The sequence below is a fragment of the Schistocerca americana genome, chromosome 4, assembly GCF_021461395.2.
Source record: "Schistocerca americana isolate TAMUIC-IGC-003095 chromosome 4, iqSchAmer2.1, whole genome shotgun sequence".
Taxonomy (NCBI): domain Eukaryota; kingdom Metazoa; phylum Arthropoda; class Insecta; order Orthoptera; family Acrididae; genus Schistocerca; species Schistocerca americana.
The window spans coordinates 562,054,837-562,071,717 of record NC_060122.1 but is presented as its reverse complement, the minus strand read 5'-3'; the positions used below and the strand labels follow the sequence as shown (position 1 = coordinate 562,071,717).

Below are 16,881 nucleotides of genomic sequence, written 5' to 3'. Positions count from 1 at the left end.
TGAACGTACACTACTGGCCATTAAAATTGCTACACCACGAAGATGGCGTGTTACAGACGCGAAATTTAACCGACAGGAAGAAGGTGCTGTGATATGGAAATGATTAGCTTTTCAGAGCATTCACACAAGGTTGGCGCCGGTGGCGACACCTACAACGTGCTGACATGAGGAAAGTTTCCAACCGATTTCTCATACACAAACAGCAGTTGACCGGCGTTTCCTGGTTAAACGTTGTTGTGATCCCTCGTGTAATGAGGAGAAATGCGTACCATCACGTTTCCGACTTTGATAAAGATCGGATTGTAGCCTATCGCGATGGCGGTTTAACGTGTCGCGACATTGCTGCTCGCATTGGTCGAGATCCAATGACTGTTTGCAGAATATGGAATCGTTGGGTTCAGGAGGGTAATACGGAAAGCCGTGCTGGACCCCAACGGCCTCGTATCACTAGCAGATGAGATGACAGGCATCTTATCCGCATGGCTGCAACGGATCGTGCAGCCACGTCTCGATCCCTGAGTCAACAGATGGAGACGTTTGCAAGACAACAACCATCTGCACGAACCGTTCGACGACGTTTGCAGCAGCATGGACTTGGACTATCAGTTCGGAGACCATGGTTGCGGTTACCCTTGACGCTGCATCAAGGACAGGAGCGCCTGCGATGGTGTACTCAACGACGAACCTGGGTGCACGAATGGCAGAACGTCATTTTTGCGGATGAATGCAGATTCTGTGTACAACATCATGATGGTCACATCCGTGTTTGGCGACATCGCAGTGAACGCACATTGGAGGCGTGTATTCGTCATCGCCACACTGGCGTATCACCCGGCGTGATGGTATGGGGTGCCATTGGTTACACGTCTCGGTCACCTCTTGTTCGCATTGACGGCACTTTGAACAGTGGGCGTTACATTTTAGATGTGTTAGGACCCGTGGCTCTACCCCTCATTCGATCCCTGCGAAACCCTACATTTCAGCAGAATAATGCACTACTGCATGTTGCAGGTCGTGTACGGGCCTTTCTGGATACAGAAAATGTTCGAATGCTGCCCTGGCCAGCACATTCTCCAGATCTCTCACCAATTGAAAACGTCTGGTCAAGGGTGGCCGAGCAACTGGTTCGTCACAATACGCCGGTCACTACTCTTGATGAACTGTGGTATTGTGTTGAAGTTGCATGGGCAGCTGTACCTGTACACGCCATCCAAGCTCTGTTTGACTCAATGCCCAGACGTATCAAGGCCGTTATTACGGCCAGAGGGCGTTGTTCTGGGTACTGATTTCTCAGGATCTATGCACCCAACTTGCGTGAAAATGTAATCACATATCAGTTCTAGTATAATATATTTGTCCAATGAATACCCGTGTATCATCTGCATTTCTTCTCGGTGTAGCAGTTTTAATGGCGAGTAGTGTAGATCAGTGCACCTGCAGCAGGCAGACAGTAGACGGCGCGAGCGACGAGCCAGGTGTACCCAGGGCTAGGCAGGCGCGCCTAGCAGTACTACCCAGGTGATGAACACGAAACTGTAAGCTGGAGAGCGATGGCAGGTGACGTCCGTTGCTGGGCTGTCTGGAACTCACGGCTCGGCTTGAACCACGGACGCTGGCGGCCCTGGGCTCAAGCAGCCACAAGGCGGTCGCTGCTTCTCGGCAAACGTAGGCGTGCCGTAACTACTGCGCCGACTGGCACAAGCTGTACGTCATAGTGGGGCTCAGGTTTGCCTAGATCAAGGGGTTTAAGTAGAACGACCGAGTGCTGAGTTTGAGGAAGAGCCATGTTTCTGTATCGCCTGGAGAATTCTGGAGTGGAGGCGAATGACTAGGGCGTAGCTGCTGTTAAGGCGGCAGTCGGTCAAACTGACCCACTCCCAGGTCGTTGGCACACTAGCACGACAGTACTGAATGTTGGCACCTGCTGAACTGCAGTATCAGCACGCACAGAGATCAACCTTCTACTGGAGGTATGTGTTACACATCACAAAATGGACATCGCGGACATTCGACAAAAGTTCAAAACAAACCATTAACTTGTACCATGAACACCGAATGAAAAATGGCGCTCCACAGTGATCACAAAAGTTCGCACCACCAACAGCGAAGGCGAACTCCATGGGAGGTACAAACCGTGCAGGACGTTAATCTAGTATCTAGTCTTAAAGCATGCGTACAGAATCGTGTTAGTGGAACGGGGTGCTGAGAACTAATGGGATGTGTTGGCACGTCACCGAATGCGAAGCAGTCTGCCGTGGAGCTTATCATGAAAGCGGCTATCCTTAAGGCGTAGCTGCAGATAGCGCGATAATATATTTCACGGGCAAGGAAACAAAACATCCAGAGGCTGAAATTTGTCCAGTGATTCCAGGTGGCATTTACTGCAATGTCACTCACTTTCTCAGGAGAAATAGTTTCCTGTAAAGGAGTATGATTTTTATACACAGACCATCAATCAACCAATTCAAGTTTTTTGACGAGATATTGGCCAATAGCAGTGCTCATACCATAGTTCTCGTACGCCCGTTCTTCCGCTCTTCTTTACTGTGACGTAAATATTCCTACTGCTGTTGCAAGATCACGCACACGAGAAAGAATCGTAGGGAGCAGAGCACCTCTAGCTTCTCGCAGCACAATAAATAACTTTCCCGCCAATCTACCGTCCAGATTAACAGTCGGCATAATTGATAAGGCATTGATGTTAGTTGATCTTGATACAACTCTCTTGGTACCTCTAATTTCCAGGATGCCTTCCATATGCATTTCACCTTCAAATCTCAGTTCGTCGAAGTTGTAAACAGATTCCTTACTGAACGATGGAGTAAGTTTGTTTACCACATCTACAAATTTTCGGGCCGATTCCGTTAGTTCGCTGTGCATCGTCAAGTAGACGCTTTGTTTGAAATTTCGTTATATTCCGTCTTCCAGTTCTGTAGCACTGTTCGACGTTATTCAACCATCCACTGCTCCCCTTGAAATCACTGTGATCTATGTCGCGCGCAATTTGTTGTCCATGACGTAGTATGTCGCTACCGTGCACATCCTGTAAATTGTATCCAGAATCCCTGCACCGCGCAAACACTAGTTTTTGTAATAAGTGCACCTTGTCTTCCCTCGAAAATCCGTAGTTTTTCCTATTCACTACACGACCATATCGCTGTGTACGTATGCTGCCTTCCATTTAGACTCATAGTCAAGAACTAATAAACTCGTCTGAAATAGATACTCGCTCTCTGCGGGAGACGGCTGCTGGTACTCGTAAGACATGCAGTCACGTGCTGTAATGTACGCACCATGGTGTGTCTTTCTCGTGGGCCTCAGGCAGCAGGGAATGACGTACCTTTATCCGTCATCCAAGCTCCGTTCAATTCGACGCCCTGCCGAGTTACACCCATTGGTGTTGACAGAAGTTCACCATTGTGTACTAAATTTCGCGCTCTATGTACCCTCAAATCAGCTTCAAATTTAATAACCTATTCTTTCCACTATAATGTATGCACACAATGTGTGAAACGGTGTTACATCCTATCCTGCCTGATGTTGCAGTTTTAATGGCGAGCCTTGTAGCGTTAGTTTATGGTGGAGTTTCTGTTGGGTGGTTAATAGCTAGAGTTACAGGCCAGCTTTCGCTCCAGATTCAGAGCTGTGTATTTTAGTGGGTTACTAGAGGTCTAAGCATACAGAAATGGGAAATTTTCTGTCAGTAACCTGGCGAGACTATACCGGTCTCTGTCGTTATGTCTAAGAGTGTCGGAATTACGAATATGGAATACGAATGTGACAAGTTTTCCTAATCAACGTCTCATTCAGTTGTCTCTTAAACCTGTGCGAGTGGTAGTCATTCGATTAATTAGCGCCTCGAAAAAATCTAGTTGCGACCGTGAGATTTGCTTATTGTGTTAGTCTTTCTCTACATATTCACCCTTCAATATATAACACATTTTCCCCAACGATGGCTGACTTGTTGGAGATCTTGGTAGGAGAAATTTGCGTTTTGGCTCCTCTGAAGATAAACCACCTCGAAAATCATCTCGGCGGCATTCTGAAAATGTAGTAAGAACCCTGTATTTTTATTTTCTACCTGACAGTTAAGAATTTCCCATGGAGTACGTACATGTGTCAGTAACACGAACAAGTGTATATAGTGTGATTTGCAGTGGTGGTTCGGACTTGAAGTGGCATTTTAATAACGTAGAAATGATATTAATCTCGTAAGCACTATCATGTCATTTTAGATGACGATCTTTCATGTTTTAGCGCTCTTCTTTTATTATGTTGTGTTATGTTTTTTACCAACCCTTGACAATGGACAGTGCCAGAAAGTAGTAGTGCAAATGAAATAATATACGAGGATTATTCGCGATCGGTCGTGAAATGGGCAAATACAGTAAAAATTTGATGAAGCTTTGAGCAGATGCGTTGGGCACTGTGTCTAGTACGCCCGTCGATCGCATCATGTCGCACTTTTCAGTTCTGAGCTCACAGTGAGAACGTAAAGACGGCTAGAAATTAGTGTCTCCCTCCAAGTATGAGGGCCTGGCCGGTTAGCTGTGCGATCTAGTGCACGGCTTCCCGGATTGGGAAGGAGCGCCTGGTCCCCAGCACGAATCCTCCCGGCGGACTTGTGTCGAGATCCGGTGAGCCGGCCAGTCTGTGGATGGCTTTTAGCGGTTTTCCATCTGCCTCGGCGAATGTGGGCTGGTTCCTTATTCCGCCTCAGCTACACTATGTTCGGTGTGGGGCGGCAGAGGGGTGAAGTGGACTGCAGTGTTCGTCATGGGGTTGTGGACGATTGCCGCTGCGGCGGGGACGGAGCCTCTCCATCGTTTCTAGGCCTCTGGTTGACATACAACACAATACAATGAGGGCCTGGCGAAAAATTTCGCCTGAAGCTATGCAATCTACATATGATAAGTGTCATGTGGTTCATTCTACACGACAATTTCGGCCGCACTCTGCAGGGGCAATGAAGATGCTCCTGCAGCGTTTTCGATGGGAAGTGTTTGATCACCCAGAATAATTGGCTACCCCCAAGGTTCATCTCTGCTTAAATGAACCGCTGGCTATGAAGGCAATATTTTAACACAGATAACGAGCTGCAGTCCAGAGTAGAAAATTGTTGAAAAGCACTGGCGGCTGTCTTCTATAACGAGGGAATTGAGAAGTTGGTACAACGCTACGACAGATGTCTAAGTCTGAGCAGCGACTGTGCAGAGAAGTAGTTGGAACGTGTAGCTAACCGTTTCAAATAAAACAGTTTTGATTTTCACTGTGGTTTCCATTTCGCGACCTATCGTACCTTACTTTCCGAATAGCCCTCGTATAATGCGCCGTGGTGCAATAGTGTCCACCCCAATGGTGTTCTATTAGCTTCAGGTCGGGACTCTGGACAAGACAGTCCACATCAGGGATGTTATCCATTTCAGGGATGTTATTGTCCACAAACCTTTGCCTCACACATGCTGCTTTGCATTGTCATTCTGATACAATCATTGCCTCCGAACTGTTCCTCTGCTGTATGCAGTACACAATGCTGTAAAATATATTCGTATCCTCCCACATTTAGCGTTTTTTAAAGCGCAATAAGGGGTTACAGTCTAATCACGAAAAACTTCCCCTATTGTAACATCACCTACTCCATATTTCAGTGTTGGCACTATACATGATGGTAGGCAATCTCCAAATCCAGACCCTTCCATCGCATTACCACATGATATAGCTTGATTCATCACTAATTCATTCATTTGAAGCCATCCACTGTCCAGTGGCGCCGCTCTTTACACCCCCTCTGGCATCGCTTAGCTCTGATTACAGTTACGAGGGGCTCGTCGACTACTGTATTCCAGTGCTTTTAACTATTTACGCAGAGTCATGGCACTAATTGGACTGCTGGTAGGACTAAGGAATTCGCAAGTGATTCGTTTTTCTACTTTCATGCAATGTTTTTAACCACCCCCGCAATACTGGACGGTACTGGTCCGCCAGTAAATGACGTTTGCACGATGTTGATTTAGATATGACTGTTCCTTCGCGTTTTCAATTCACAACCGAATTGCGATTCATTTCATGTTTTGTAACATCCCCCCATCCCCCACCCCTTCCCCGCAATACTTGAAGGTACCGGTCCGCCAGTAAATGACGTTTGCATGATCTTAATTTAGATGTGATTCTTCCTTTGTGTTGCCACTTCACAATCGCATCATCAATAGTTGGCGTGGGTAGCTTTAGATTGGTTGAAATGTCCTTGATGGACTTGTTGCTCAGCTGATATTCACTGCCTAGGCCACGTTCGAAGTCTCTGAGCCCTCCTAACCGATCCATTCTGCTGCTACTGCATTTCGTTTGACGGCACAATACTCCCAGCCTCCTGTTATACTGGCGGGTACACTTCTCGCGACACCTAGTAATCAGCTTCACAGTACACAAGGTTGTCTGCATATTTGTCATCACATATTGTATATGAGGACTGCAACATATACCTGCAAAAAGGCAAAAAAATTACGTAATCTGTTATTTTTTGCTGTGGTACTATGCTGTTTCTCTGTGTGAAAATCATGAACAGTTGGTAGCACTGTATCTGTATCTGACGGGGGCATCCCATCTCGTTGCAGAGGCAGCGGCAGCGGCGAGGGTGCTGCCGGAGACGGAGCGGCCGGCGCTGCCCGGGCTGTCCGTGAGGGCCGCCACCTTGCCCGCGCTCGTCAGGATCTTCGTCGACGCTTTCGGTGAGCCACCAAATAATATCGTCTATCCCACAAATATTTGTAACACCTGCCTTCATAAAATTTACTTCTCCAAACCATGGAAACTTGTTGAAGTTATAAGGGCCAGTCAAATGGAAACGAGACGGAAAAAATTTAAGTTAACTGTTTATTATTTCAAAATTAATCGCCATAACTGTTAATATACATTCAAATGCCAAAGAAACTGTTAGAGGCATGCGTATTCAAATACAGAGATATGTAAACTGGCAGAGTACGGTACTGCGGTCGGCAACGCCTATATAAGACAACTGTCTACCGCAGTTGTTAGATCGGGTACTGCTGTTAAAATGGCAGATTATCAAGATTTAAGTGATTTTGAATGTGGTGTTACAGTCGGCGCACGAGCGATGGGACACAGCGTTTCCGAGGTAGCGATGACGTGGAAATTTTCCCGTACGCTCATTTCGCGTGTGCCGTGAACATCAGGAATCCGGTAAAACACCAAATCTCCATCATCGCTGCGGCCGGAAAAAACTCCAGCAAGAACGGGACCAACGACGACTGAAGCCAATCGCTAAACATGACAGAAATGCAACCCTTCTGCAAATTGCTGCGCATTTCAATGCTGGGCATTCATTAAGTGTCCGTGCGAACCATTCAACGAAACATTGTCGATATGGGCTTTCCGAGCCGAAGGCCCACTCGTGTACTCTTAATGACTGGACGACACAAAGCTTTACCCCTTGCCTGGGCCCGTAACACAGAAATTGAACCGTTGATGAACATGTTGCCTGGTCGGACGAGTCTCGTTTCAAATTGTATCGAGTGGATGCACGTCTACGGGCATGGAGACAAACTCACGAATCCATGGAGCCTGCATGTCAGCAGGGGCCTGTTCAAGCTGGTGGAGGTTCTGTAATGTTGTGGGGCGTGTGCAATTGGAGTGATATGGGACCCCTGATACGTCTACATACAACTCTGACAGGTGACACGCAAAGTGTATTCCGACGGACTTGGGCAATTCCAGAAGGACAATGCGACACCCCATACTTCCAGGATTGCTACAGAGAGGTTCCAGGAACACTCTTCTGAGTTTAAACACTTCCGCTAGACACCAAATTCCCCAGGCATGAACATTATTGAGCATATCGGTATGCCTTGCAACGTGCTGTTCAGAAGTGACCTCCACACCCTCGTGCTCTTACTGATGTGTGCACAGCCCTGCAGGATTCATTGTGTCAGTTCCCTCCAGCACTACTTCATTCATTAGTTGAGTCCATGCCACGTCGTGTTGCGGCACTTCGGTGTGCTTGCGGGGGCCCTACACGATATTAGGCAGGTGTACCCAGTTTCTTTGGCTCTTCAGTGTATTTATCCCACTGTGAGGCAAGACGGTCAATGCCTTCATGGGAATACCGTAAAGTAGCCATTTAGTGTTGAAACTAACTTACTCCCCTTGTAATGATAGTAGCTTACTCCTCTTCAAATATAATTTCGCCGTTCCACATTCAAGCCACACTCGATCATGATGTTGTATTGTCAAGCCCAGATTTTTAACTTAACCCAAAATATTTACTGATCACTGTTCTTTAACTCAGAACTACGCATAGAATTACACAAATGTCACACCAACGTCGAAAAAGACATTACTTTCCAATTGTCCATGTCGTCTGTACACCACAGCTCCATTCTCTCTCTGTTAGAATCTTCTGACTTCTACTACTACTACTACTATTACCAGAATGCCTCAGTGCAGAAAGCGCTGTAAGTCAAAGTTCATCTCCAAACTTATCGTCTACTCACAGAGATTTTATAAAAAACAGCGCAGCTATTATGCATACAGTCACGACACCCTCTGGTGCGAAAATTGTTACCTTTTGACAGCTGGGGCGACACTAGCACTCCAAACGGTGAGAATGTTGTCAGTCACATGGTCATAAGGATAAGTTTTATTTTTAATTATTTTCTACTTAAATAACGAAATTATTGTTATTTTTACGTTCAATGAATTAGTAAATTGCCAAGAGACGTAAAAACACCCAACTGACACGGATTCCATGACATAAGCTACGAGGGTCACTCCAAAAAAAATGCACACTATTTTTGTAAAAACACAGTTTTCATTCTCCATGTGTAAAAGTTTTACAGTGTGTAGATACATCCTTCCCGCTTGTTTCTTCATGTGTAAAAGTTTTACAGTGTGTAGATACATCCTTCCCGCTTGTTTTCAAACTTAGTCCAACCTGTTCCCGTGAGTTGCGCCGTCACAGCATGTCTTCAAGATGGCTGCTACACTTGACGTTCGTCAGAAGCAAAGTGCTGTCATAGAATTCCTGTGCTGTGAAAACGAGACTGTGAGAAACATCCACAAGAGGTTGAAAAAGGTGTATGGAGATGCTGCTGTCGATCGCAGTACAATTAGTCGGTAGGCAAGCAGGTTACGTGATGAAAGAAGGCACGGCAATATTGAGGACTGTCCTCGCAGCGGCAGGCCTCGTACTGCACACACTTCAGACAATGTGCAGAGAATTAACGAATTGGTGACAGCTGACAGATGCATCACAGTGAACGAATTGTGAAGCTACGTTGGGATAGGGAAAAGAAGTGTTTGCAGAATACTGAAAGTATTGGCGTTAAAAAAGGTATGTGCCAGGTGGTTTCCCAGGATGTTGACAGTGGCTCACAAAGAAACAAGAAAAACGGTATGCAGCGAACTTTTGGAACAGTACGAGAATGGTGGAGATGAATTTCTTGGAAGAATTGTGACAGGTGATGAAACATGGCTCCATCATTTTTCACCAGAGGCGAAGAGGCAATCATTGGAGTGGCATCAGGCAAATTCGCCCAAGAAAAAAAATTCAAAACCACACCTTCTGCTGGAAAAGTTATGACTATGGTGTTTTTCGATTCTTAAGGACTCTCGCTTGTGGACATCATGCCAAGTGGAACCACCATAAATTCTGATGCATATGATGCATACTGAAGAAACTTCAAGCTCGACTGAGTCGTGTTTGACCACATCGGCAAAAGCAGGATGTTCTGCTGTTGCACGACAATGCATGGCCACAAGTCGGTCAAAAAACCATGGAAGCGATCACGAAACTCGGATGGACAACACTGAAACACCCGCCTTACAGTCCTGACCTGGCTCCATGTGACGATCACCTCTTTGGGAAACTGAAAGACTCTCTTCGTGGAACAAGGTTTGAAGATGATGACTCCCTTGTGCACACTGCCAAACAGTGGCTCCAACATTTTGGTTCAGAATTTTACCATGCGGGTATACAGGCGCTGGTTCCAAGATGGCATAAGGCAGTTGAGAGGGATGGAAATTATGTGGAGAAATGAAAATATTGTTCCTAAAGGATGTATCTACACACTGTAAAACTTTCAAATGTGTGGAATAAAAGATGGATTTTAAAAAAATAGTGTGCATTTCTATTGGAGTGACCCTCGTACAACCTCTTCATGAAGAAGTACTTTCAAATATGTGTATACTTTCTGTGTATTCCACTGAAAGCAAGATAATATAAAAAAAAAATTTCGTATGACTAGGGCCTCCCATTTGGTAGATCGTTCGCCGGTGCAAGTCATTCGATTTGACGCCACTTTGGCGACTTGTGCGTCGATGGGGATGAAATGATGATGATAAGGACAACATAACACAGAGTTCCTGAGCGGAGAAAATCTCCGACCCAGCCGTGAATCAAACCCGGGCCCTTAGGATTGACTTCTGTTCAAATTCAATTGTGTGTGCAATCCTATGGGACTTAACTGCTAAGGTCATCAGTCCCTAAGCTTACACACTACTTAACCTATATTATCCTAAGGACAAATACACACACCCATGCTCGAGGGAGGACTCGAACCTCCGCCGGGACCAACCGCACAGTCCATGACTGCAGCGCCTCAGACCGCTCAGCTAACCCCGCGCGGCTTCACTTCTGTCACGCAGACCAATCAGCTGACGGGGGTGGACAGCAAGACAATATGAACATGTTTCATGCATGAGAAACATGTGCTTCTCTTGTTGTCTGTCATTATTATCGCAGCCAGTTCACATGATTCTTTTTTTAAAAAAAGTATGTATTGCCAGCCTGTCAAACGATGTACACACCGCTATGGTTCAGTTCGAACTGTTAAAAAAATCGCTGATCAAACTGGTCTTCAAATATCATTTGAAAAAATGGGAGTCATGACTAACATTAAAGACCCCCCCCCCCCCCCCCGCCAAAACTCCGTACGAATTATGGGGTCATTGCCCAGGTAGGCAAATTCAAGTACCTCGGTGAGATCATCATGAAAAATGGACGGACAAGGAAGCACTTAGGGAACGGATACGCAAACTAGAAACAGTTTACCAAACATCCCGCACGATCTACAACAAGAAATGCTTTCCCCAGAACACTAAGAGACGTCACTACGAAACAGTTTTGAAGCCAGTAGTTTTGTTTGCAGCCGAAACCATATCCCTCAAGGCTGTATCGACTCCTCGAAGAACTGGAGAAAAAAAGAGCTCAAAATCGTTAGAAAAATCCTAGGATAAAAGTACAAGAATGGCATCCACCAAAACACATCCAACAAGGAGTCTACAGTAAAATAGAAAAAAAATTACAGACACAATACATAGAAGACGGGCACGATTTTATGATCACCTCAAACGAATGGACGGAAATAGGTTAATCAAAAATATGTCTCTTTTTTTATTCAAAACCAGCGACTACGATGCCATGGTTTAAAAACATCAAAGAAGACCTCCAGATGCTACATATCAAACCCGAAGATGCTTTTGACAGAGTTCTTTTCCGCAAGAAGATAGTGACAAACGGAATAACCCGAGACGAGCAACCGAAAAGAAGACACGGTGTCCTTTGGACAGAAGAGCGCAAGCAGACCCACTCACAATGAACGAGGGAAATCTGGGCTCAGAGAAAAGCCAGGCTCAGTGCTGAGTGCAACAAGACTTCACGTTGTCGTAGATGAGCCCAACGAATAAATTATATATATAGTCTAATGATACACCCAATCTCACACTTAATTCGACTTGCCAATACGCGTACACGTTTGTGAATTTACCCTGTTTTGCTTCAAAAGCGCATGTGTTGAAGATTCTTGCCGTTTGCGGCTCAGATTTAGCAACGGTTGCGGAATCAGTTTCACCTTTGTTCGGAAAGAGTTTTATTGCTTTTGACGTTTTATTTCCACGTCTGTGTGGTTTCCTCGTAAGTTACAGTTGTGGTAGCTTGTTTGGTACGTTAAATAATGTAGGCATTAGACTCCGTATAGGTTTCCTACTTTCCACATTCACTAATTTGGTTGAAAGTGTAGCGAACAAAACTCCGTTTCACTGGGTAGGTATACGACCTCTTTCTGCAAAACGTCAGGTGTTCTGGAGTTTATTATCGACTGTTTGTTATTAAGGGAAAACTATATTATTCAGTAAATGTCTCTACATTACAGCGGAATCGTAAATAAACTCTACTGTAATGTGTTTCGTACCTCCCAGGGTCCTTAGGAAACTAAATAATTACAAATGTGATGCCATTTTTTAGTATTGAAGATTTTTGTGACACAACATACACTTCCTATTGTAAAAGGTATGTTAAAGTTAGTGTTAGCATTCGCACTTATCCGATAAAGAACCGTCGCCTACTGACCGCTTGAGATGCTGCTATCGCTGTGGATAACAAAAGCGGGACGGAGTGTCGCGACTGTTAAGTTAGACGCTGGTTGTATGCGAAGATCGAAAATGGGACCAGCTGCTTGCAGTGTTTCACCATGCTTGCGATTATCTACGGAACCATGATTGTACCCAAGCGTGTACCTCTTCTCCCGAAGCACGTCAACCGCAACGAATGTATTGCTTTACGGCTCGAAAAAATGGAAATCTCTTGGGCAGAGATGGGAACTGTAAAGATGATGTGTAAGGGCTTCCTAGCGAAACTTATGCAGCGTACTTGAAACAACGTTGGCATCACGCAAGCAAGCATTTTGTTAGCAAGTTGCTTCCACTATGCTGCAGAAGTTTCGCTGAGAAACCCTTACACGCTCCATACAGTTCCGATCTCTCCAATGCGATTTCCACATTTTTGGAGCCCTGAAGAAAGACATTCATGGCCGTTTATTTGCTTCGGGCGAAGAGGTGCACGCCGTGGTTCAATAGGCAACCGCAAACATATTTTCAAGAAGACATTGGCCGTATTGCCCCATAGTGGGATAAGTATATTAACAGTTATGACTATTACTTATGAAATAATAAACAGTTTACTTAATTTTTCCATCTGTCTCGTTTTCATTTTCATGAAGACATTGGCCGTGTTGTCTCACAGTGGGATAAATATATTAACAGTTATGACTATTACTTATGAGATAATAAACTGTTTACTTAATTTTTCCATCTGTCTCGTTTTCCTTTGACTGTCCCTTACATAACCCCGGCAAAGCAAGGAAATGATTAATTATTTCCGCGAAATTATCAACCAATATCTCTTTTAATCTGTCTTGGAAAAATTCTCGAAAATGTTGTACAAAAATTTCTCCACGATTTCCTAAACTACAAATAAATGGTCATTCAATACAGTTCGGCTTCCTGTAAAGCACAGCACACTATTCATCAACCAATGAGACTTGTTGAAAACTTCTGCTCGACTCGGGAAACTAAGCGCAGAAGCTGTGTTTCCTCATACCGAAAAAGCGTTCGATAACGTATGGTATCTAGGACAAGTCTATAAATTATTTCAACTCAACCACCCACGACATTTAGTAAAAATCGTATTACTGTTTTTAAAACAGAAAACAGACAATTCTACGTAACAGTTCAAACGTCCAATAGCTAGCAGAGGCAAATTGAAGCTGGAGTATATCAGGGATCAGTCATGGGCCCAACCCGCACCCCCGTCAGACGGGATTTACTTAATTCAGTGAATTGTAATACAGTTATGACTAATAACTAAAAGATGTTTCATTATCAACGGCGATGTGAGGCTCTAATAAGCGAAAGATTCCGCATTTTGTATAGGATAGTATACTAAAAATATCGCGAGAAGTACTGCTTAATAAGAAAAAACTTTAATCCAAATACAGCATTTCTTACTTTTATCTAGTTGTAAAATGTTTTCTCAAAAGCCAACTTCCGAATCCCTTTGCTTCATTTACATAGAAACGTTATTTTCAGAGACCCAGCAGAAGTGCACTTGGTGCAGATAATTGTACCCACATATATTGAAGGAACAAAAGCACGCTGGGAAATTGGATATGAAGCGCTGTGCTGCAAAGGGAAAGAGAGACAATTCGTACCGAACATTGAAATTCAGCGCCGCTATTACCAGCATCTCCGAAGAATTCTCGTCATGCCATAACCACAGTGTGATTCTGGGGAGATCCAGGATGCCAACCAAATACACTTATGCTGCCCCACGTACAGACAAGCTGCATGTAGGATTCTTGTAATTAGTTGGGATTAAAGTATAATCGAACAGTGTGTGTTGCTTATTTAGAAACAAGCATCTTAAACTAAAATGAAGGGACTTTGTACTCGTTATATTTATTTAAATGATTGCGTTAACATCATTGAAATTTATATTTTAAATTACTTAACATTTCGTGGAAAGAGAGATCTGTAAGTTTGAACTGGATGTATTGGTGCACCAAGAGGTCAGCAAAATGAAATAAAATGAGAAAACGTCCCACATTATAGATGTAGGCACGCTAGTTCATTATCAGGCAGTAATGTGAAGCTCGATTTCTTCTACCGAATAGGTTCCTTAAAATCTCATGAAAAATACGGTAGAAAAATTATTTTTTTCGAAACACTAACTTCAAAAATGTTTTGCTTCATTTACTTAGAACTGTTCTGTTTAGACGGTCTGCATACAACATGAAATTCCACATTTTACACATAGGCTTGCTAGATACACATCCAGCAACTTTACGAGTAAAACGGGCATAATTGTAAGCTACAGCTACTGCAAACGATCGTAGTAACAAGTTGGATCAGACGTTGAGATTCAATAGTTTCTCGCTAGAGTACCACAAAATAAATAACTTCGTAAACACATGACCAATCAAATCAAAACAAGTCCGACCACAGGCTGTCAGAAAACAAAAAAGGGTTACAAAATTTTCAAAAATGGACAACATCACTTACTACGACACTGACAATGTAAAATAAAAAGCGTGTCATATGGAAATCATGTGACAGTCCTCTGACAATCTGCTCGCCAATATTACCTAAATATAAAATATTCTTCTCCTTCTTCTGCATCTTTCCTAAAGTACTGAAGCCTTCGGCTTGTAGCTGTTTTCCCCTTCCTTTGTTCTCTTTATTGTGCGGTTAGAATACACTGACGGATAAAAATCACAACACCAAGAAGGGGATGGTGCGGCATAACGAAAGCTGGTTGGCATGTGTCTATTCGGATTTCGCCCCAGTCGCATAAGAGCAATTCAGGTTTGCTTTCAATACACATTGTAACAGTCTTGAGCGTTAGTTACCTTCGAGACTGGACGTGGTGAGTAGATGGTAGTCAAGGAAACCTTTATGGCAGGACCGGCGCTCAGCCTCGCTGCACATTTCCCATATGGCCACAGCACACTGCGTGCTTAGTGGGGGAAACTGTGAACGCGTCTCTCTAAACGGCAATGCGGTTGCACTGCATGCGACTTGGTTCTACATTCCACATTTCACATCAACTTATACCTCAACCAAAACAAATTTTCATTATTACTTCATTCCTTTTGGCGCAAATGAAGACACTTTTTTTTTTCCGCGCGGGGTAGCCGCATAGTCTGAGGCGTCTTGTCACGGCTAGCGCGGCTTCCCCTGTCGGAGGTTCGAGTCCTCCTTCGGGCATGGTGTGTGTGTGTTGTTCATAGCGTAAGTTAGTGTAAGTTAGATGAAGTAGCATGTAAGCTTAGGGACCGATGGCCTAAGCAGTTTGGTCCCATAAGATCTTACCACAAATTTATTAATTTAAAAAAATACATAATTTTTATCTGGTACACACTGTTGGCATAAGGACAGAAGAAGACCTTCACAGATTTCCGCGCTCAAGTTTCCATGTAATCATGGCTTATGTTTCATAACCGAGGAAAAGTTTTTCACACAAATATGTCGATCGAAATATTGTAGCACATTTGCAACCTCATTGTAGAGGCATGGAAACTCTACCTGAAAAAAGCAATGTAGACATCCTGGGCAGTATAGACGTAAAAGGATTTATCATTAAAACGGGAATTACCTTTCAGGTGAATCAGTTACATTTGCACATGCACTTGGGTGCTTTCAACTGAAATAGGGAACAGTGAAAACAGATGTAAGATAGTGTCCTCAAAAAGTTTAAGAAACTGTCCTTGTAATTCTTTCAAGTTCACAATGAATTCTCCAAACCTCAAGTTTTCTATAACAGCAGTGAGATTAGCGAAATTGACGGTGTTCCTCGACAGAAATTGTCCCTCTCACAATGGGATTTTGTTTTTAAATGTTTCTCTATCAGATCATAAGTAAGTTGTTTCTAACCTTGTAATGTCTTAACTGTGGGCAATGCAGAGTCAAGTCCACTTTAAATGCGAGGTCTGGAATCCATTCCGGATGTTCTAATTTTAGTACCTGCACTCATTTTTCCTTCATAAAGTCAACAACAACTAGTTTCAAGTCGAAAAATCGTTCCAGGCATGCCCCTTGACTTAACCAACCTACTTTGCAGTAATATACAGTCTCCATGCTCTTCGTTCGGTTTCATCTAAAACTGTTGCAACTCACAATGGAATAATGCGTGCATTTCAGAAATGTTACTATTCGTACCGCCAATTTTTTCAAGTGGTGCGTGTCTGCAAATATAGCACAAAGTGCTTCTTAATGTATTGAACAATGAATCCTATCTGTCGATCATCGTATTGTTTTCTCTTTCATCGTCAATTAAATCTTTAAATTTCTTCTCGATGGTACTGCAATATCGTTTCATAGCATATTTGCAGTATCCTTCGCTTATGCGACTACGAATTAGATGTTCAGAAGTCTCGTCCATCTCTTCTCTCATTTTCATTCCTTTCTAAAGGCTTGTGACGATAGATCGCTAGACGACCTCTTTTTGTGCAAACACGTAGTGGACATGTGAACGTCCTTCAAATCACTAATAAACAGCGAAGAGTAAACAGCGACTCCACGATCTTGTCAGTA

General features: G+C 43.8%; 1 protein-coding gene across 4 annotated transcripts in view; it reads left to right on the top strand.

Annotated features, from left to right (window-relative positions):
• Positions 1-16,881, top strand: part of LOC124613906 (ras guanyl-releasing protein 3-like) — a 423,950-nt gene that overhangs the window by 270,568 nt on the left and 136,501 nt on the right. For all 4 annotated transcript variants that reach the window (XM_047142653.1, XM_047142656.1, XM_047142655.1 and 1 more), the window contains exon 3: positions 6,612-6,725. In XM_047142653.1, coding sequence (XP_046998609.1) covers positions 6,612-6,725 — 114 coding nt within the window. The remainder of the gene's footprint in view (positions 1-6,611; positions 6,726-16,881) is intronic.